The sequence below is a fragment of the Epinephelus fuscoguttatus genome, linkage group LG4, assembly GCF_011397635.1.
Source record: "Epinephelus fuscoguttatus linkage group LG4, E.fuscoguttatus.final_Chr_v1".
Lineage (NCBI taxonomy): Eukaryota > Metazoa > Chordata > Actinopteri > Perciformes > Serranidae > Epinephelus > Epinephelus fuscoguttatus.
In genome coordinates, this window is record NC_064755.1 from 19,839,541 (window position 1) to 19,863,576 (window position 24,036).

A 24,036-nucleotide genomic window follows, 5' to 3' on the forward strand; every position below is an offset into this window, starting at 1 on the left:
TAATAGGCTAAACCCCCCTCATCAAGTACTTTTATCAGTGCAAGATGGGAATTGCTGTAATATATTTCAGTTAGTTCTGCTGCTCAGGCAAGGCAGAGATTGTTTAGACTACGCACTATTCTTCCTCTCTGGCATCAGATATATGTGCCTATTTTAAGACAGGCAAAGTGAGCTCAGTTTGAACCAACAAGCTGCAGAAACTTTAAGTGATCTTAACTCATCCTATTTGTCCTCTGGTTATCATTATTTTCTACCTCAAGTGCAACTCCCTCTGGGATCACAACAAGGGAGGAAGTCAAGGTCACCAGCTACTTAGGCAAACAACACAGCTCCAAGCATCCTCCATAGTCAGATTACACTACCTCTCCCCATCAAAGATTACCCTAAAAAAATAATCTTTCATGTCTTTGTTAAGCCTAAATCTTGCCCAGGCCAGTGAAGAGATCAAAGCTATTAAAAGGGTTGGTCCTGCTCTATGTTTGCAGCTGGAGGAAGTCGGACTGGGTGGCTCACAGACACACTTTGCCCTCACACCACCTCTCCATCTCCATTTCCATCTCCATCGCCATCACTGTTGATTCGTCACCTGGGCTGGGTTTAACAATATTGCTATCCCCTCAGCTGTGAGCTCCTGGGAGCACACATTTTATAAGAAGCATAAAACAGGAATGCAGTGAAGGAGAAAGAAGTAGGAAGACAAACTTGTCAACAGTATAACTCATCTATAAACTAGGGCAGAGAGTGTTGTGGATGAGAGGAAGTTTGACACAGGGAACAATGCCAAGATTCAGATGGCTGTAAAAATTGGGTTGGATCTCTCTGTGGGACATTACTTACAGAATTGATTCTTTCTCCTGGACACATCGCTGCTGCCCTAGACAACACTTTATCAGGTTTTTCCATCTCTGTAGCTCGTAGGCAGTGGAAGCGAAGATGGATCAGGCTTTAGTGGTACTCAGCCACGGCGTTCTCACTCACTTCAAAGGGTGTCTCAGATGATCGCTGTACAGCTCATTTCAAGCTGTGTACTGGTGTCCTGACAGAGCACAACATGCTTGTGCGGTGCCTCTGGTTTTCCAATCACACTCTTAACTTGGAGCAATTTTCCCTCTCAGGAGAGGATGCTTGGCTGTCAGTGGTACTTCACAAATGCTGCAGTTCTCTCCTGTGCCTTGGTTTTCTGTGAGAGGGCAGTCCAGAGCACATGGTGGGTGTTGGGCAGCCTGAAATAGAGCTGGAGTGCTGCTGCATATGGTCTGTCACAGCCTCATGTGCTTGTCATTACCAATGGAAATTGCTTGTTCATCCCCATCAAGAGTAGATATGCTATTCTGTCACATAATGTTTATTGCCTCTCATCGGAGTGATACTTATGTAGAGAAAGTTAAGAGATGCAGATGCTGTTTGTTAGATACACATTGGCTTCTGCTGCTGTTTACTAAGCGGTTTCTCTGGTGCAGCAAGGGGTCAAGTGTTTTCCTGGTCATACACATTTTCCAGATGGATAGGAAAATCTAATTGGCAACTTTCCGGTCTCAAGCCCCGTTCTCTTTACTCCAACTTCGCCCCACCAGCATTTAATAAGCTCTAGAGCTGAGCAATACTAATAAAATCAAATATTATAATGTATTGGACTCAGTGTCACTATATTGATAATAACATTATCAGTTTGACTGCTGGCATTTTAATCAGCAGTGGAAATTATGGCCAAGCAGAAAGTCATTCATTATCATTTCACTCAGCTACAACTGACCAGCATTGGATTTACGAGGGCAATACCAAGATAGATGTTTGAGATTGTTAAGAGAGCTGTCTGATGTGTATTTTCAAATTTGGTTATCAAAGAGATGTCACAAAGATGTTTAATGAGGCCAGTTATGTTTCAGTTGAGCAATCAGCAATAATGGGCTTGATCAAAGATGGCAGCAGTCAAAATAAGATCAGCTAATGAGCAATAAACTTGAAATGTAGTTATGAAATTATTGTAAACAGCTGTAAATGCAAACATAAATACCAGACCTGCCACAATCTAACGGAACTGCTACCGACATTAACAATCTATGGCAAGACAGAATTGGCCAATAATATACCTCCTCCTGATGTGTGTGTCGGGCTGTATTAGTGATGTAGTACTCGAGATAGGTCTTGGTCCCAGGACCACTTTTTGAAGGTCTTGGTCTCATCTCGGACTCAGTCTTGTCTCTGTCTCAGACAAAAGGGCTCAGGATTTTATTTCAAGACCACACCTGCAGGGATATCAATAAATTGCCTGTGCTAAAAAGGAGTGTTGCATAAAAATGGTGAAGTTGATTCAAGCTTCTTAGTGTTTGTTTTTATGTGTTTGCTCATAGAAAACAAAGGAAACTTCCCAGAAATAAAATTCACCTCTGCAATGCCTCTTGATTATCTCATCAAGACTTTTCTTATAGTGTGCTTATACACACACAGATATATATCCCATTGTGATAAAAAAAAAGGTGAATGAAAAGGAATCTTTATTTGTTTTCTGTGGGTGTTTTTATGAGGACGTAAATCTTTGAGATCAGTGTGAGGAGTGCACATTTTCTTGTATTAGTGTCCTGAAGTGTGGGACTCAAACTGGTCTGGTCTTGAGCTTGACTTGGTCTCTCAAACCCTCAGTGTGTTGGTCTTTTCTCGGTGTTGAAACACTTCGGTCTTGGTCAGGGCTTGGTTCTGGTGTAGGTGGAGCTGTATTTTGCGATACCGTTTAGACCATTGTATCTTATGGCTATAACATACAGCCTGTAAGATCAGCAAAAGACAATGTAGTACGGCTACAACTAATGGTTATTTTCATTGTAGATTAATATCTTGATCATTTTCTCAAATCATCGATTAGTTGTCCAGCCCATAAAATGTCAGAAAATGGTGAAGAATGTGGATCCATTTTTCCCAAAGCCCAAGGTGACCTCCTAAATTGTCTTGTTTTGTCCACAACCCAATGACATTCAGTTCAAGTCAAAGAGGAGTAAAGAAACCTGAAAAATATTCACATTTAAGAAACCAGAAATGAAGGAGTTTTGAATTCACACTGACTAACTGATAAGCTAAGTAGTTGGTGATTGTCTTAATAATTGACAGCTAATAGATGAATCGTAGCAGCTCTACAGTGTGAATATTATTTTACTGATATCACCAAAATTCCCCCCCAGATCTGCTTCGATTTTTGCACAACCTTCAGATGGACGTACAGTATAACAGATCTTAAATGATAGTGTTTCTCAAAGCTGCAAGTCTGTAAAATATCCAGCAGTGCTCTATGCTGCTGGATGTTGCCCACGGGCTCAAATGATCATATCAAGACAATAATGAATGCACAGTGTTGATGCATTGCTGATCCATCTCCTGCTCTTCTCAGTGCCGTTGAATAGTGAGGGGGCGTCTCAGGACAGGAATCACACTGTAGTTAGTTTTTACACCACAGTCGTGGTTCTGTTGGCCACTGAGCAGCTCCAGCAGAGTGGCTGGGGGTGAAGTGCGCTCCTCGAGTGCACCTCAGTTGTCATCACTGAGGCAGACAAGAGGATTGTTCATTATGAATTTTCTAAACAGAACATCTAAGCAAAATGTTTTGATAGGAACTACCTGTTGTTGCTGCTGCTGTTCTGTTCAATAATAGAGAAAGTGTTTTTTGAAAAACTGGAATCTTTGATCAGATATTCTCAGCATCCTTATCGCCTTGAGATACTGAACTACATTTGGAGGTCTGTCAATAGCTTGAAACAGAAGGTGGTTGAATTAATAATTCAAAGCTGTCATGTTATTTTAGCATACCGCGGGTCCAAAGGTCACTTATCCACCCCTGCATTTCCACTGGCTCGCTTACTCGAGTATGGTACTAATCTCAAAAGAGGTTATGCAACCGCTTTTCTATTTTCCATCACAGTACATTACATCCTAAAGTCTTAAGTTCTCCCATGGTTTGAAGGTTGAAGTTTCATCTCAGTTTTAGGCCTTTGATGTATATTGTAAGAGTAAGCAGCCTCTTGTTAACTCCTCTCCAGGCTGTGTTTTGATAGAAGGTGTTTGGGGCGTTGTGTTATTATGTGCTCGTTATTTTCCGCAATGCTGCGAAGGGGAGGGATACCCCCATCTCTCTCCTCCTCCTTCTCCCATCTCTTCCTCCCTCTCTCAGCCCTCTCGGTGACAGCAGACCCCCTGCTCCTGTTTTTGTCACTCCAGCATAGCATCTAATGAGCTCAGAAGAATTGCACCACGGGAAGAGTGACAGCCCCTGGTCATGTTTCCACCACCTCTCCTGCTGCTCTCCAATCACACCCACTCCTAAATGTATCTGTAAAGCCACAGATGTATTCAGTGAGCTTCTCCCCTTTGAATAGTTAGTATGCGCATCTCCCAGAAACAGGGGATAATTGTTTGGGTAAATGAAGGGTGAGGGTGTTGGTGTGCTGGTAAAAAAGTTCGGAAATGTTTCCCTGTTTTGGATATTGAATTTGAGGGAGAACATACCTGCAAACCAATTACCGTGCTACATTTAAAATTGCACACTGCCAAGCAATACGCATTCTTTCAATTAGAGTTAGAAGGTTTCATTTTCCAAGTCCTCGAGAAAGAGCCAGTTATTTGACAGGACCCATATTCACTGTAGAAAATCAATATGGATGTGCTCACTAAAAGGATTTTTTTAGCATGATCCAAGCTTAAGCAGCTGTGACAAACCTCGCCCCTGTTTCCCAGGAGTATCTGAAGGCTAAGATGTTTTTAGTCCCAGTGTATGTCTGTGTTGGCCTAGATCATCTGAAGGTATACTTGGACAGTAATATCATCATTTCACTGAACTGCTTCCCGGCATGACTGGACTGTCTGTGCTGCCATGTGCTGTTTTGTTTGTTGTCTTCACCCGTTATGTGCCATCTATACCAGTACAGTGGTGTCAGGAGGTGAACTGCCACCTACTGCCAAAATAATCACCACTTAATTTGAATGCACTGTGAAAATACATTGGGGTTTTTTTTTATTCACTTTGAATGCCTGTAAATACATTCAGGCACAGTGGTCAGTGGAACAGTCTGCTGTACTGCAGGTTTGCCTCACCTCGCAGGAGATACTGGTTTCCATTGTTTTTCAAAAATCCATTAACAAGACTGAAAGTCTGAACTTCCACAGCATCCCCCTAAAGCCTGCAATGTTCATCACACTCCACAATTTGAAACTGTTTGACAGAATGAACACTACAGTGATGATTTCACTGGGGCCTTCAGGCAGTGGGGATAAAAATGTTAATATGTCCTCAGGGTGGCCAGAGAGGAAAGACCACATGGTCATTAGAATAAAAATTGGTTTATCTCCTTGGGAGGCTAAAACTGCTGAGCAAATATCACGACAATCTGCCTAGTAGGTCACGGAATATGCTGTGTGCCCAACTGACAGTATGACGTATGGTCGGAGCAAATATAAATCTCATTAGGTGCTTAAAATAAAAGGATCGTCTTGTAGGGAACATGCATGTGCTCAGTCATTTTTATTGCCCATTGGTACTGAAGTATTTAGACCTAACTTTGGCATCATTACCAGGTTAAAATAAAGAATAAGGACTAGAACATTCAGTAATGGTGGCAAGTAGAACAACAAGTCAATGTGCTCAGTTATTTCCCCCATTCTACTTCCCTCTGCACCATGAAAGGCTTTTTTTGTTTGTTTTTTTTTAATAAACATAAAAAATAACATCACATTTAATAATGATAAAAAATCAAATAAAGTGAACAGACTGACTTCAAAATACTTTACAACGACCATATACACATCTGCATATCAGTACTTCTCTGTATATTTCCTGTTATACACTCACAAACATATGCGCATATGTGTACATACATACATACATTTAAACACACATATACACATACACATACACGCAGGCATAGGTGTGCCTACTATGTATCCATGTATCTGTCCAAACCCTTTCAGTGAGTCATTTCAATTCAATAAAGCAAAAAAGAAGAAAAGAAAGAAAAGAAAAGAAGAAAAGTAAAATGGCACACAGAAAAATGGTCATCTTTTTGAAACCAGTAAATTCTATTAATTCTGTCCCAAATTCTATTCAGTTTGTTCAATTCCAATCTGGAAGAAAAGGTCAGCTACTCTGTACTTGATAGGCTAATATGTATTACATCAACCCACTCTTTAACCTTTGGTACCTCTTTCTTCAGCCAATGCCAATATCTGGCATTAGCTTTTTCTTTTACTTGCAAATAACATGATATCTAAATGTATATATGTTCATTCTTCATTTTCGGTAATTGCAAGGGGTCTTTGGGGGCTGGAGCCTATCCCAGCTGATATTGGGCGAGAGGCAGGGTACACCCTTGACAGATCTCCAGACTATCACAGGGCTGACACATAGAGACAGAAAACCATTCATGCTAACATTCACACCTACGGGCAATTTAGAGTCACCAATTAACCTGCATGTCTTTGGACTGCGCTGACATGGGGAGAACATGCAAACTCTGCACAGATGGGCTCCCCCACCCTAGGTTTGAATCCACGAACACTCTTGCTGTGAGGCGACAAGGCTAACCACCACCTTAACATGATCCTAAACATATACTCATTCATTCACTCAATCATTTTCTGTATTTGTCTTCAAATCTTTTAAGTCCTTTTTTCATTTTCCTTCAGTATAATGTCTCAAATGTAAGTAGAAATTCCCCCTTAATATTTCCTCCATACATTTCTTTCACTCAAACCAGTAAAGGCTAAAAGAGGGGCAACCTCTCAAAACATGGGAGTGATCTGCTTTAATTGCATCTCATAATCTCCAGCATCTTGTGTCTTATCTTTTTGTCTGTGCTGGTGTTATAAAAAATCTTGTAAAATTTTTCCATCTGTATTTTCTACAGTATAAGGAACAAGTTGTACCACAGTCACATATTGATTTCTTTCCATTTGCTGATAGCACAATATTTTCCTTTTTCTCCTTAGGCTCCTTTGTATAATGCATCATTTCCACAACTGTATATAGTTTCGATATTAACTCCCTACCTGAATCTGAATCACATGCTGATCATTTTTAACTTGGACCCATCTATGTTCTCCCTTCTTATTGTTTGCTCTAAATAGTGTCTCAATTGATCCTTAAATTATTGGAAGCTTTAAATTTCCTTCATCTTTAAGAGCTTCCAGTATATCTTAGGGCTCCTTGCCTAGGTTTGAAACCTCTTATCTTTACTGTTTGGAAGTAAATCAGAATCATATGCAATCTCTTGTAATATCCTGCTATGTACTTTCAAGCTGTTCTGTGTGAGAATTTCAGGCCAAATCTTGAGAGATATTTCCAATTGTAGATTCATCTCCCCTCTTAGGTGTGTTCTTAGTATAGGAAGGTTTATATTGTAAATTCAATTTCTTTGAATTTTTAAACCTCCCCAGAAAATCCAGCAGAAAGTTGCAAGTGAACACAGCAGACTTAAATGTGTTCAATTCAAAAAGGCTTAGATTGAACACTTAAAGTATTTCTATTCACATCTGTGTAGCGGGGATTGACTCACTGAATGGCACTTTGATGCAGTGTTGGTGGGATCAGCAGTGGGACTGGACAAGCATTTAAACCTGCATCACCTCCCTCGTCTTCATCTTTCCTAGGACGGACTGTTATACTTAGCGGATCCCACACCTTATCATCTTCTCGCTCACTTGGAGTCAGTTAACTTACCACAAAGCTTTCCTTTTTATGTGTGACTTACGGGGCTCCTTCCCAAAGACTCAAAGACTTACAAATCAAAAACCTGCAGAATGCCCCAGCCTGGAAACCTTTTTCTTTTGATCATGTGCTCAAATTATGGTCCTTTTTATCACGCTTGTTATTTTACTATTCAATTAAAATGTGCTTTACAGTACCTCCTCATATCTAATAAGTGGCTGGTTGAATTTAAATTTCTCGGAATAGTTTAAGATTAAGAGCAGCGCCTGAGTGAGAGTTTAAATGCCCTCTACTTAAGACTCCTTTGGCCTGTCCAGCTGCCACAGCTGCTGTATCTGTGTACTGGTTTGCTTGGAGCTCGTCCTGTATTGCAGCAACATGCCTACTGTATTTCATTACCATACATTACCATTCCAGGTCTGAAAAAGAGAAGGAAGGATTGGAAAATAATTCTGTTTTCGACAGAACCCTTGTCTGTTTTGACCTAATATTTATGCTTTGCACATTTATGAAGATGTTTTTTTTTTCTTCCCTCTGAGTTTGACAGCGAACAGTGAGCTAAGTATGATGCATGCAAAGGTCTGTGGGTGTGCTGCTTATGTTTTGTACTGCAGTTTTGGGTTGTATGCTGAATGGTATCTGCAGCAGGTAATTCAGGTCCAAGAGTGACCCAGTTAAAAAGGCCATGTTTGTGTTTATAGCTGGTTCTGTCCTCTCATCTCTAGGCCACTGTTCTACTTTGCTGCAATAAGGTAGATCAGCCCCACTCTGCCTGGGAAGCAGTGACAGACGGACGGATAGACTGCCCTGCAAAGTGTTCTCCTTTTCATGGATGCCAGGGTGGCCCTGCTGCACTTATGGACAGTCCTTGTCCTCCTGACAGCTGAACCGAAGTGGATTAATGCTGCAGAGGTCTACACCAATGCTTGGGCTGTCCAGATCAATGGGGGCCCAGAGGAAGCCGACCGCATCGCCAGGAAACATGGGTTCATCAACCACGGCAATGTAAGTCCGACTTGCAGTATGTGTGTGTGTGAATGCGCGAGTTCATACATATTGAGGAGGCGTCTCTCACACTTGACTGCATGTACATACACAGCTACGTCTTGTAGGTGAACATCAATATTAAGAAGTGTTGTACATCAAAGCCGAGCATCAGAGAGTCAGACGTGACCCCTTCAGGCAATCCTGTTTTTGCAGCGGATTGCAAAAGTGTGGCCTCCTCCACTTCTTGTAGCTTAAGTGGGGCAAGCATGACTTCCAAACACACTGGCAGACAGTTGTGTTTACAGAGTAGTGTTAGGAATAGACAGAAATAATAAGGCTGTTATTTCAGGGTCTCAAGGAAGATAGTTATTTTTAAGTATGATGTAGGTAGTTTGGTTTTATTGCCACCACTTTAGCATCTGTTTTTGGTAATGCCAAGTCATATTAATTAAATGAGCTGTTGGTGTCATACATTTTACACATAAGCGAAAGAAAAAAAAGCAAAGAATAGTGGGGGAAGTCATAGTGACTTATTGTTCTTTCAATGGTGTGTTAAGTCCCTTGAATATGAAAATGCTTCCAAGGCTAAGCTTTTCCATATTTGTGCTCAGCGGTTGACAGTGATTCGCTATTTGGTCCCCTCTTTCCCCTGTTGCTCCACTTGAGACTTTACTTCATTTGCATGTGTCTTTGTGGAGCTGCCTGAGTGCTACACACGCCAGTGAACAGCCTTCTGGATTACTTCTTAGGAATATGCGTAGGTGGTTCTGCATATTCCCACCCCACTTCTCCCCACCTCAAAAAAAGAGGATTTTCTGAAAGAGAGGTTTGCAAAATTAATTCAGGCTTATCTTTGCTTTCTTTATTTTGTCAAAGATGGAGTTTTGTTTGGAGTGCCAAATGTTTTAAGTCTCTCTGTTATCCTAGAGAACCGTTGCCACTTGGGTTTACGGCATCTGAACAAGATTAGATGTGTGTCATTATGAAATGCTCTTTATCGTCCGCCACCTTATATTAAATTGTATCAAGCACTGAGCTTGTCCGAAGAACTTACATTCTGCTTGGATCTAGAGTTCATTTAGTATTGATCTAGATAGCTGCAGTTGTTCCAACAGTCTAAACCCATTGTACCGCCCAGTGAAAGAAAGTGTACATTAGGTGTAATGGCCCCTAACAGACTTTTACTCTTAATTGCTTCTCTGAATTCTAAATAGAGAATCAATCTCTAGTCTTAGTGAATTGGGTAAAATGAAATGTTCAATATTCTGCTCACAGAGCACACATACATATTCTACACAATCACCCAGGGACACAATGCTGTGGAGCAAAGAAAAAAAAAAAGTCTCTCTTCCTCCGAACGAGGCAATTTTTCTTCTTTCATATTCCCCTTATGTGATCACGTTCCCCGAAAAAAACTTTTATGGCTTTCTTTCTCCTGTTTATCTCTTCTTCCCTCATTTCACCCATACCTCAAAGACGTCTCCAGCTTCTATTCTTTCCGCTAAACCACAAGATTAATGTGGAGATGTATAGTTTTGTTTTTCTCCCTCTGTTAATTCGTGATTGAGTCAAAGGAGTAGAGCTAGAAGCAGTCACAGGAACGAGTCTTCTAAGATGCCTGTCACTGAATCTCTGATGCCATATGGCAGCCTGTCATTTTAATGCATCTGACATTAAGCTGCTGAGGTCCCCAAATGGGAGCCTAGCCCCAAAGTGGGTCCTATAAAAAAACCAACTCACCTCATCCCAGCCAACCATCAGTGCCTTTCTGTGGGTCTGGGTGCATGACACCGCAGCCCACAGGATGTCTGTCTCCCTTACAGAGGTGCTTTCTTCCTGAAGAAACGCTGTAGTGGAGCTTCTTTTTGCAGTTTTGATGTGAGAGGCAGCTTTTCCAACAGTGGATATAGATGTCTGCAAGTTTAGAGAAATGTATAACAGGAAAAAAGGTGAAGTAGGAAAGGGAGTAGAAAGAATTGGGGTAATTGACAATTTCCTATTGGAAAAAAATAAGAAGAGTAGAAGCTAGAGACATGTGGTGATAGCATAGCAGTATGGCTGTGTATGCGTGTGGGAGAAGACTGGCAAAAAAGAGGAAGATAGCGAAGAGAGTATGGTATTACGAGCCGAAAAGCATGAGTGCAGGATGACTGGAAGGGTGAAATTTAGTATTATCCACTGTCTGGAATTAGATTTTGTGTGAGTACATCTTCCGTCATTGTTTCACAGAGGCACCCAAATAAGTTTTTATTTTAGTCTCTAGTCCCTGAGTGGGTGCAATGAGAAAAGGATGATCTACAGGCTATGTGCAGTCAGTGTCCGTGCTGTGATAGTACAGTGCGGGTTATTTGAGGCTATGGGTTAAGCAAGGCTTTGTATGACTCGGGGGGCCTACAGGGTATATGGCTTAGTCATTTTTCCATCATCCTTGGTGGTTGTTCTACAGAGCACTTGAAGAAAGTAAGGAGGCTGATGTATAATCAGGAGGTAATGGGATTTTTATCACTAACATGATTACGGGATCATCACGTAACTGATTATTTGTTCGCCGCAGTGCTCAGAAATGCCTTATTGTCTCAGTTCATCTTTACGTATCCGCAGATTCACTCATTATGCTTCAGCCTAATTTTATTTGAGTGGGCGTTAGAGGAAGAAAGCATGCTTATGTGATTGTGCGTGTGCGAGCGTGTGTTCAGAACCAGGGTTTAAGTGTAAATGTCATCAAGACTTCCCAGCGTGCATCGGCGGCACTTTACAAGTTGTCACAGAGGGTTGTTGTATCTGTTTCTCTGTAATCTGTTCAATAGGATGTTTTTTTTTCTTCTCCCAATAATGCTTTTGTGTCTGTGTGGGAGTTCCAGACCAGGGTTTAGAGCTAAATGTCACGTTGTTTTCATGGTGAGCCGAGTCAGAATCATTGTTTTTATGAGGATGGGCAGGCTCTGTGGGCGTTGACAGACTGAATCACCCCGCTCTGTGGAGTAGACGTCTAATGCCAGAGCCTCTCTCTGTGTCTCTCTTTCAATCGCTCTCTTTCTACATCTCTCCATCTGGGTCTCTTGGTCTTGGTTTCTGTCTATTTATAGCTAACCTCCTCAAAAATTGTCTATAGTGTAATCTGAAATAAACAAAACGCAGGTTATCCAACTTCCCACCCTCTGCTCCAGCTGTCGTGGCTGGCCCTCTCTTCAAAAGCTGCAGGAAAACATACTGCTGGCTCTTGTGTTGCAGAGGTAACAGGTAATTTCCAGCTGGTGAGCAAATGTTTGATTGCAGTCACCCTGTGTCGGCTGATTGCACTATAATATTCCTTCAAAATTCAATATTCCTGTTGCAATTTTGCTTTTTCAGACCGCTGTTTTCCAATTTCATACCATAACAGCCCCACACGCGCATAAACACACGCACACTCTGTGCTAGGTGGAATGTAATGCTTTCCAAGGCCATTGTCCATTACTCATGATACCCTGCCAACTGTGTGATGCATCAGCCTACTAGCCAGTTCCCTCTCTATCTCTCTCTCTGTTTGTCGATTCAATTCAAATGAGGTGTATTGGCATGAAATGTAACAAAATGAATACATGAAATACATCTCACTCTCTGCGTATCTGGTGTCTGTGTGAGCTGGTCACAGCCCATCAGGATTGAGTTCATGTTTTATTGCATAAGAAATGACACTGATGCTTTTAAGAATGCACAAGGGCAGTTTGCTCTGTGGGTGAGGAGAGTTTGATTATTTTATATTTGAATTTCTATTTGTAAAGCAAGCTCCGTCGGGCTGATTGTCTCAGATAGTGTCATTGCTTTTATCTTTGCTTTCATTTGGCTTGAGTGCAATTCGGAGGCATGTGTGTGTTTGTGTGTGTGTGTGTGGCGCCGTTGTTTGGCTTGCTGATGTTTTTGTCCTCATTTTAAGGTAATAGTTTATTAAAAGGAACATCAAAAGTATGTCTCTTTCCCTCTCTCTGGTTCTCCATCTCTGTCTTTGCTTGTTGTTTTCTCTCCAGTGCATACCCCTTCTGAGATGTTCATATCCTCACACTTTGCCACTCTAGTTTCACTCATAAACCCCGTACTACACTGTTCTGCAGTAGTGCCTGCACCTGCAGTATTTGCTGTCTTCTATTTCCCTCAGGACTTTGAAGGGAAATAAGGAGTGCCTCTCTGAATAAAGCTGTGAAGTCTTGCCGTTGGCACTAACGAATCGCAACAGAAAGAGTCTCCAGAGGTGCTAATATATTATAATGGTACCAGGAGAATATTCTCAGAGAGAGTAAGATTCGGTCTCCTTTTTCTTTTTCTTTTTTTTTTTGTTCCTGTCAAACTAATGTCCCAAGTCATTTTCAGGATTTGTTTGTCTTTCTTCCTTTGTTCTCTGTTTATTTTTTGATTGGTAAACACTTTGTCACTGCAATAAATATTCACTTTGGAGGACTGGTATTTACCTTTTTAGATGATGCAGAAGTGATTAATCTAACATCGTCTGATCCCCAATGTAAACAAGCACTCATATCCAAATTTGAATTCACTGGCTGAGCTTCAAGGCAGTTGAAATAAATCTTTCACATCCACTGACTTACTTGTATTTGATAACTGCTTTATGTCATTGTAGTCGCCAAAATGGACATTAACCTAATAGGGCTGCCCCCTAATAGTCAACCAAACGTCAGTCGATCAGAAAGGTTATTAGTCTGCAAGATTTCGGTTGAAGACATGGCATTTGTATGGCCCCTAATTAACAGGGCTGGTACATGCAATTATTATTAACATGTCGGACAGGAAATCCAAAGTGTGGGATCACTTTGAGATGGCGAAGGACAAACCCAAGGTGATATGTAAACTCATCTTCATTGGACGACTACAAACATGACGTATCATCTGAAACGTGTAAGTAACTACATGCCCATTAGCCACTTAGCACAATCATTAGTGCTTTGCCGACAGCGTCATTAACAGGCAGCTCACTCAGTGTGTGACGTGCACTTGTAGATAAAATATAGGCCTATATTAATGAAGGTTCATTAGTACGGTTTTGTGTTTCTCTGTAATGCAGTACAGTGTTAACAGTGTTACTGATACTATTCTTTCTCACACTTTGAACTCAAACCATTGTGTTGCCCCGCCCAAAATATATAATTTCATAATTACATTAATACAGTAAACATGTGGGCGACTTGTTGACTAATGGTGCTAAATTACAAGTATTGGTGGACTAGGAAAATTCTTAGTTGGGGGGCAGCCACAGATCCGAACATAACCATAGACTGTATAAAAGAAGTGGACGTAGCAGCTGTGGCATCGCCCATTGGTTTGTTTCGAAGCCTCAAGTTTGGCATTTTGACAGTTGCCATCTTGGCTTTTTGGAGCCCAAAGTAACAATATTTGAACGGGAGGGCGGAGCTGTGGAGGAACAAGGGGTGGATCTGACTATGAACCTGAGGACAGGCCCTTAGTTGCAACTTATCAATCACAAGGCAGCTACACCCTAAGGCATACTTTACCGTCTTTTTAACTCTAAATGGGACCTTAGTTTACAACATTATCATCATGCTGTGTTGAAGACTTGAAACTAGCGATTTAGACCATTAACTTGTTAGGAAAATGTTTAATGAGTTAATAAATCAAGTGAGAAGTAGGGACATTTTCGCATGGACCACTTAACAGTCAGACTTCGTTTGCAACCAGCAGAGTCGCTCCCTCCTGCATAGAAAGAATGCAGGTTTAAGGCACTTCCTGGTTGGCTTCACATTTCAGAACCAGAGGCCAAAACCTCTTTTATACAACAGGGTTGTGAGAAAAGTGAAGGAGGTGTTAAAATGAGGTCAAAAAAGATGAGTGGTGATTTATTGAATAGAAGTCTGGTTGACATGTAGTATTTGGTCATAATAGCAACTGAGCATTACAGCACATATACCTATGAAATATAATAGTGCACTTTCTGAGTTTGTAAATGTTGTCTTATACATACAGATGATTTCTGTTATTGGGAAATTACTGTATCTGGGAAGTGTTTGCTTTCTGCTTAAGTGGAGAAAAAAAAAAGTGTAAAATATGCAGCGTTGCTCTTGGTGTGTTTACATTTTCAACTGGTTGGGAAATATACTGTCAGTGTGTTCATCATTATTTATTCAGAATATTAATATTCATACATTGATTGACAAACATTGCCTAAATTATTTTTTGCTCTCGCAGCACCATTTCCTCCCAAGCATAATTAAGCTGCATGACATGATTCAAAGCTGCACAAATTTTAAGACAAGGGCCCTCAGATCCCCCATTTTCTTTTTTTGGGGCAGAAACTGGAAATTTGAGGAGCAGGGGAATAAGACCAGTAGAACACTGCTCGGGACATTTGCACCAATGCTGTTTGAGCCTAGATCCCCCATTTTCAGTCATTTCACACCAATACCCAGTCCATTTGACAGAAACCAATCCAATACCACAGCATCACTAGCATGTAATTTGCACCACCACATAACTGAATTCGAATCTGAAGTTGTGAATACTCCGTGAAATTAATTGGCAGCGAGCCTGAATGGTCATCTTAGTCAGAACTTGAATTGAAGAATTTCCATCTAATTCAGTGTGTTGAAGTACAGCTGGGCTTTGGAGTCCTTGGCGTGTTGATCAATAGTGGAAAAATGAATGTAATGTAGATATCTGTATCCCATGAGAATTCTGAAGAAATGTTATCTTCTCTGTAATAACCTGATTATCTCTGTAAGCCACAGCTTTCTGTCGACAACCAGATGCTGCCTCATTCTGAACTACATGGGTGGTTAAAAATGTTTCCTTATGGCACAAAATGTATAAGAAATTACTCAAACTCATTTGTCTTGTTGCTAAAGGATGTAAATAACATTGAATTTATTAAACTAAAATACATCTCTTCTATAAAAAAATAAGTAGTTAATGAAAAATTCCCCAAGTCAACAGATATTTTACTCATAAATATATTATATGAGTTTACTTTCTAGCTAAAGTCATGAAAACTATCAAGTCTTGTAGCTTTGTATCACCCTTCATATTACCCTGTATCGTGAATATTTTTAATCCACTTTTAGCAGGCAAATACTAATAAAATATTACATCTCAGGAGGGGATTGGGTCAAAGTTTGTTGACATTATATGTCTTTTAAATTTCAAATGTGTAACCAAGTAACTGTCTGTTGGCATCAGAAATTAAATTTTTAACCTTACGGTCTTCTTTTGTTTTTGTTTCTGTATCGGGTAGCTACATGGCCTTTTCTCTTTCTCTCTCTTTCTCTTTCTCTTTGTGTGTGTGTGTGTGTGTGTGTGTGTGTGTGTGCGTGCGTGTGCGTGCGTGTGTGTGCGTGATGGTTAGTTATCTTAGTGTTTGGTGCAACCTTCTGCTCGTTCTTACTGCCTCACAGCCACACTGTAAAGCCGCTGTGACTGTCTGCCCGCTGGCACACCAATCTACAGCCTGTTCTGGCATTAGGTTGCCATGGAGAAAATTGCCAGCATATTATTTGCAGTAGATTGACTCCAGTGCTGCAAAAGTGGGAGTCATTTTTTGTTGGCAATACATTACCACATATTTTCCTTTTTCTTAAGGCCACTTGGCATTTAAAAAAAGCCGTCCCCTTCTTATTGCCGTTTGTACTTAATTATGAAATTTAAATGAGGCTCATATGGCTGAAGGACCCTTTTAGTATGCTTGTCTTCCTGTGTTTATTCATAAATATGTAGCATTCAGTATATATTCGATATCTATTTGGACACAACTTAAGTCTTCTTCCCCCTTTTTTTTAAGAGTATGTAAGGTATTCTATACCTGCACCATCCTCTTGCCACCACAGTGTCCTATGAAATCCACTGGGAATGTTGCTTTGCTTATCATTTCCCCTTTGTGGCTCTTTGACATTTTGACCCTCTATTCTCTTTAATCTCTTCCTTTCTTAAAACTTCCAATATTTGCAGGTTGTTTGCAGGTCTGGTCTCCAGTCAGTTTCCCCTCTTCTTCACCCTGCTTTCTCTTCTCTTGGCTCTCTCTCTCCCTGCTCTTTCAGCTGTCCTGTCCTCTCCTCCCTGTCTTCATCCTCGAGCTTCCAGTTTATTTCAGTGTTTACTGATCTGGGTGAAGTGTACCTCGTCGTCCCAGAGCTGTCTCTCATTTAAATGCACCACTTCATTATATGGAGCCTGCAGCCACAGACCTTTTAGCTGTTTCCAAAAATGTATCCAAGAAATGGGTTGGTGCTGTGCCAGAGAGACGCAGAAATCATTACTCAAAAGGTACTCAAAAGTATGTTTTATAACTGAAGAAACTTTGATCTATAAAGTTCTAGTTACGCATGCTAATAGCAGGCATTGGTAACAAGTGTGTAGTCAGGTTCTGGGCTGGAAGAGAGGGAAGGTTAAAAGAGGGTTGTTTTTGTGAAAAGGGTGGCGAGATGACTCAAAGACCAGGCAGTATAAATCAAGTGTGTGGAAAAGGATAAAGTCTATCAGACTGCTCTCTGTTCCTCTGAGATATGGAGCCAGCCATGCATGTGCATTGTCTGCCTCCATTCGGGTCTCTTATCCTCAGGGAGGTCTCTTTTAAGACTACTCAGATTCATAATCTGCCCATTATTGACTTGGGATGGCCTTGAGTAAATTGAAGATGGAGCTTTTCTTTTGTAAAGCATTGACTTTTTTTCAAAGGGAAGACATGTAGCGACAATATGATTGAGGCTCGGCTTCAGCCACAGTGGCCACCACTTTGCGACATTGTCTTGTTCTTTAGCTACAGTATTTAACTTCCACAGCTATTCTCTGTGGCATGTATGTTGAGTTTTATAACGGTGTAATCATACCATGCCATGGCATATGTATGATGGCAAAAAAAAGGGAAAACACATGACCAAACACTGTGTTTTTTGTTTTTTTTTTCAGATTTGCACACACTAGCTATTTGGGATCAGTAGGACCTGATAAGTATAAAAAACTAAACACTGTCCATGTTAAGTCCCAATGTCCTCAAATGAGTATGTCCTAATTAACAGTGTCTTAGCTTGTTACTGTTAATAAAACTGGTCACATTTGTATTCTGTATCAAACTACAGTCATTATTAATCAGAAATAAACAAGTTTCAACCATAAAATGGTTTTGGACCTTGTCCACTTTTGTATCGGGATCGGATGCGGACTGACTTGGCAGAGATGGCCGCCATCTTGTTTTTACATGGATCAGCGTATTGTGCAAATGAACCTTCCGCATGTTCACCGACGAATACGTTGTTACGACCTTTACTTCTTCGAGATGATCAAGTTTGATCGTCTTCTTAGTAGTGCTGTCACGGTACCAAAATTGGGTCCCACAGTACAATACCAGTGAAAGTATCACGGTTCTGAGTAGTATCACGATACCACAGCAAAAATGAGGCAGATGTGCCTTTTGTCATTTATAAAAAGATAAGTCATTTTTCTATAATACATCAATGATATTTCAATGGAATAAATTACTTATTGACTTATTCATACTTCAAAAACGGCATCAATAAGTGATTAACATAGGAGGGGTCAAAATAAAATAAATAAATAGAATAAAAATCAAGCAGCCACCCTCCTCCTCTGATAAGTTAAGAACAGTCCCTAAAGTGCGGTGAGTTTTGTGGGCCGTTACCTGCCACAAAGAGAGAAATGTGAACGGCTCGTCTCTCCATTCACAGGTCACATACCTGTGTGCCTCCATGGCTCAGCTGTTCAGGTATTTCTGGGCAGTCATGACACCAACGAAGAGGAAATTATTGGACCTGGAGCCGGGCTTCTCGGTCACCAGTAAGCCGTTATCTTGCACCACGGAGCACTATGGCCACCGTATTTGACAGCAATACGGCAGAGACTCCGCCATATTCCTGTCTGTGACCCCCATTCACAGGATTCGCCTTTCGTTTCTGCTGCAGGTTGAAATCTGTACTCACACAGCATGCTCCTGAATGATTTCTTTTGCTCGCACTAAACTATTTGTAGTCACAAATGTGAGTACAATGCTCGTACCGTAGAGCTCTGTGGAAAACAAGTACCGTGGTCTATCGTTGGTACCAGTATACCGTGCAACACTACTTCTCAGCTCCCTGCCAGGGCCACAAGATGGAACAGAAAATTGCCCAAGAATGAGGACAACAGGTCTAAGTTCAGTAGAATGAAGTATAAGGTCACGTAAATCAAAATGAGATGTCCACATATGAGTACGGAGGGTCTCAGGAGGATATAAGCCTGTTAAGACTTGGTATTTAAATGCTTTTCAGTGATCTGAACACAAGTAGACAGCTGAGACACAACACCATTGACATCTGTGTTTATCATATGTCTCCAGCAGACAACTTGTGTTCATATTTCATTAAGGCCTTAGAAGATCAAAGAGCCCAGTGCAGCATTATGACATCAACACTCTCACTAGCATGCTCATTAGTCACGTTAATAGTTGTGTCAGTAAGACTGGAGATAAAGCTTTCAGCTGAAATCGATCCGTCTCCTTCCATAGGGCAAAACAATGGATGGTCACACAACACTTCATCCAACTCATCATGAAATAGGCAAGCTAGAGAGCATTAGGCCCTTGTCACCAACACAACCACCATGGCCAGCATTGATGATGTAGTCCTTGCCGGCAAGGACACATCAGGACACATTAGCATTTACATTACAAAAGATAAGTGGTCAAATGTTCCCCAGACCACCTCAGCAAGTGGTTTGAGTTATCGGATCACAATGCGTCCTGGTGGTTGCTTACACCTGTATTTAGCGCTGTCAACTTGTGATCAGACCACTTAAAGGATAACTTCAGTATCTTTCAACCTGGGCCCTATTTCCCCATGTGTATGTGTGTGTATGATTCATAGGTACAACTCGTTTTAAAATTGGTTCAGTATTAAGGGAGGCAGATGCAGCCGGCAGCCGCGAGGTAGATATGGGGGCAAATGCGTGCCACAAATTGAAAAGCAGACAAGGATAGAGAGAGAGGGCCAATGAGCAGACGAGGATGAAGCAGCAGCTGCACGAACGCGAATCTCTGAGGACTGGTGGTGCTCCTGTGGTTGCTATGACTCCATGCCCACAGAAGAAGAATGTTTGTGTTGCAACGAGTGGGACCTGTTGCCCAATATTCATGGTCTCGATGTGTCCTGGGATGATACAGAAACTACCAAACACTGTGTAACTATGTTAGAGGATTTCCCCCCTCTGATCAACAGGGCAGTGCTAGATAGCTTTTTTCATGTGCCCAAAATAAATTAGAGGAGGCAGCCAAAACCACAGGGACCAAATGGTCAACTATCCATCAAGTAAGTATAACTAATATGTCTTTATGCATGTAATACTGATACCTAGAATTGTTGTTTTCTTCTGTCAACAAGCAAAGCTCTTGCGAGATGATGTCACACACAGCCGGGAGGAAGTGAAGGGTCAGGGACAAGCTGCTATTTACAGAGACAGCACTGGAGATCTGAACCGGTCAGTGGCAAGAAAAAGCACTTTTAATGCGCAAACTTCTACGGGACGCATTTGCCCCCATATCTACCTCGCGGCCGCCGGCTGCATCCGACTCCCTTAATGCTGAACCAGTTTTAAAATGAGTTGTACCTATGAATCATACGCACACATATACACATGGGGAAATAGGGCCCAGGTTGAAAAATACAGAAGTTATCCTTTAAGATGCATGTTAATACTAGGTATAAACAGGTTGTGTGAGTTGGCAGTACCAATTCAGTCTTGGCCTTTACATGGCAATGGATCCAGTTCGAAGAGTGCTTTTCCATTATCTTGTGTTATATCATGATCCTGCACATCGAGCCATTGAAGAGCTCTTTTCAGTGTCTGATTTTTCTCTGAAGACTGTCTCTTTCTGTCTGTTTGCATCACTGCATATGTATTATTCACCTCGATGATAAAAATGCTAATGTAATGCCATTCCATAAAAGAGCCCTGTTTTAAAAAAAAGCATTTCTAATGCTAATCCCAGTGTTTTGTTGAGACCGTGTCAGAGTGCTGTTGATTCATCTGTATGCTAAGTTAAGAGGTTTTAGTTTGTGTTGGTGATGTGAAGAGGTAGAGTTAGACAAGGTTAGCTTCAGAAAATAGGTCCACAAAACTCAATACACTGTTGAATCAACGCTTCTCTGCCACAGTCTTTTGAGGTTTTTAAATTTTTAAAAGGCCGTACTTGTTGCAGAACTATTTTATTAGTCCTCGTTGGTTCTCCTCGCTGAATGTTCCTGAAGGGTCTTTTGCAACGGAGAAGGGCTATATGTACGTGAGCAGACTATCAGAGGTGTAGATCAGATGTAATATATGTGTGTGCAGGCATTGTGTGTGACATTATTCACACAAATCCTTGGCTGCATATTTTCACTCCAGCAAGTGTAACTGTCAGGGTGTTTTCCTGTGCCGTACGTGCAGCATCCGGGTGTAAATTGCCAAGTAGCTTGTGTAAAAGTCGACAACAGCTCCAACAGTTGAAAAGAAGGCTGCAGATATGTTTTGCTGCAGTGGCTCAGTCTTGTGAACTCCGTCATGTCAGACAGTGTACAAACATTTACAATATCACTCGGAGAAGCACTGCCTCCGAATTGCTCCATAGCTGTGTACATTGCGCTGATGCATCATTTATAAATGGTGATGCCGATTCAATGCATCAATGTGCAACAAGAAATAATCAAATCACTCCGGTTTAGCGACAATCAATATGAAGCACTTTGAAATGCATTGATCAGATTGAAATGATACTGCTCACTCTTTTGGATTGAAAAGCATAAACTGGCACTATCACTGCTACAGCCATTACTGCCATTACTGTTGCTGCCACTGACAGTAATATAGGCGCTTAGACTCCTGCTGCTAATGTCACTATTACTAAGGCTGCTTCTGCCTCTGTCACAGTACAAGTAATGTCACTGCTCAGAGTGAAATGTGCACTGAACCCTGTTTCGGGGACTCATAAGTAAACACATTTACACAATGTGCGCAATTTTCAAAAACAAAAAGAAGAAACCATTTCAGTTAATTGTTACTGAGTCAGTTTGTGTTTCCGAAAATTGAACTGAATCTCATCAAGAAAGAAAAATAACAACAGGCTTTCTCGAAGCAAATTGCGAGATTGAATAATTAAATTAAATCGATGTCAGGCCAGCAATCCACACACCTATTAAGCATTTTTAATGTGTGGAAAAGTGTCTTTCTTTGCAGTTCTACTGTAAAGCTTGGGAGCTCATCCCTTATCCTGCCCACGGGTTAAAAAAAAAACTATGCACAGACCTTGAGTCAGCCTTGGGCTCCCCACACTGGGAATAACCTATAAGCATACTGCATACCAAACAACAGGACTGTTGAAGCAATGCGAACAAAGAGTTACTCACCACTCGCCATGTTCTGTTTTTCTCCCCACTGTTAACATAGTACAGTCAGATGACATTTCTCCTCCCCTGCTTTCCTTTTTCGTGTGAGCATTCTGATCTCGGCTTTGAGATAATAATATTAGAAATGTAATATCTGTGGGTATCAAGGAGGGAATAAATGAAAATAAGAATTAGAAATAAAACAACGCAGTCGTAGGTGAGGGGGAAGGGGATTGTTACCCAGAGTTGCGAGTGAGAGATCAGATTAGTGCTCAGGCAGTATTACATTCTGCTGGGAGAACCTCGGAACACCCCTTTTTATCCCTGCTCCACTAAAACATCAAACAGCCAAGACACTGCAATCTGAGGCACCTACAAGTGAACAAACAATAAGTAATTTGACTGTGACTGAGAACACGAGACAAGTTATTAAGAAGTTATTAGTTTTTTGTGCTGCATGCCTGCCCACATTCTGTCTGTCATGAAATGTCATATATCTATGGACAACTCACAATGATATCTTTTATTTGATATTTTGGCATTCTCTTTTTAAAATTTCATATCCTGCGTGGATAATACCTTGGATTTTTTTTTTTTTTTTCACATGAAACCAGTCAATTTGGCATGAATATTTTAAGACCCCATGAAATGAAAATGAAGCTCAGTACACAGAGTTAATTTTGATGAAAGGGAGTTATGGACGGAACCTCGGCAGGGGTTCGTGTTTTAATGTCTGAACTGCATTCATAACGCTTTGAGTTTTCTTTTTAATTTGTAGAGATATTGATATAAACCCCACTAGCAGTGATGAAACACTGTGGTTGAGTGTGTTACACCCATAGTTCACAAATTTTCTGGGAGCACTGGCTTTGAATTGAAACTAAGCCTATATACTAAAGAATTTGAGCACACTGCTTTGGAAACCCTCCTATGGTACATCACAGGCTTACTAGATAAGAACAAGATGTCAGTTCAACTGTGATGCAAAAAAGAAAAAAAAGAAAAAGTGAAATGAGTCATCTCGCTTCACAATTACTTACAAGTGAGTTTCGCATGTAAGGCCATTTCAATTATGGATTTCCATTACCCATGTTATTTCTGCCATTTGACGTTTGTGATGTTCCACAGGAGACTGGTGCAGCAATCAAGAACCAGCACGCCGTATTTTTTTTTTATTTTACTTCAGGGGGTCTTTAATGTAAGAGCAGCAAGCAAAAGTCATTTATGTCAAGGCATACAAATGGCCATCTTTCCTGACCTGCCTACTGTGTTCTGCAGTGTTTCAGGGATGTACAGGAAGGCAAAATAATGGATTCATTTTTCCGTCAATAAGTAAAAGACAAATCAAGTGAAACTTTTATCAGCCAGCGCCAAAAGTATCTTCAAGGGTTCATTGTCATACACAGCCAGGCCCCGGCCTGTGGTCCATGAGCTCCCCCCCCCCCCCCTCCCCCTTCATCATAAAGAAAAGTCTGACAAGCCGATATGATACCAGAAAAAAGTAGTGCAGAGCAAAGTGTGCTTTGTGCTGCTGTAAAAGTAAAAATATGACCTTTTGAGGAAAGCAGAATGAAGAAGTAAAAGGTCTGCGAGGCTGGAGATATCAGGCTCGCCTCTGAAGCGTGACACTTGGTCAATTGCGGGCTGATGCGATTTACCCGAGACAAGACAGAGAGTGATGGTGAAGTAACAAGGCAGCCGGGCCTCCCAGACTCAGGCACTGGTGGGGATCAGGGAGCTTCTTCCTGGAGTTTACGGAAAGTTGGTGGATTAGTTTTCATCAATAACTTGTCAGCAGACAGTGGCTGCCCTGTCACATCATACATTATTTAAGTTTCAAGGGGACAGACAGTGGATGGTCCAATAAACAGACCTTTATGTTTTATTCATACACAGCTTTTAGATTTATATACATGCGGATTAAGGTTGCTTTATAAAATGTGTAGATTTTAAGTCAAACTGTGAACGTTTGTGTAATTAGCGGCTAATGGTCCGTGTGCCACCATTAGGGAGTTCTTATGT

The 24,036-nt window shown here is 41.1% G+C and overlaps 1 protein-coding gene across 1 annotated transcript in view; it reads left to right on the top strand.

Annotated features, from left to right (window-relative positions):
• The window catches only part of furinb (furin (paired basic amino acid cleaving enzyme) b), a 96,142-nt gene that overhangs the window by 901 nt on the left and 71,205 nt on the right, over positions 1-24,036 (top strand). Inside the window, exon 2 of the mRNA XM_049574245.1 lies at positions 8,410-8,689. Within this exon, the coding sequence (XP_049430202.1) occupies positions 8,513-8,689 (177 nt within the window). The 5' untranslated portion in view covers positions 8,410-8,512. The remainder of the gene's footprint in view (positions 1-8,409; positions 8,690-24,036) is intronic.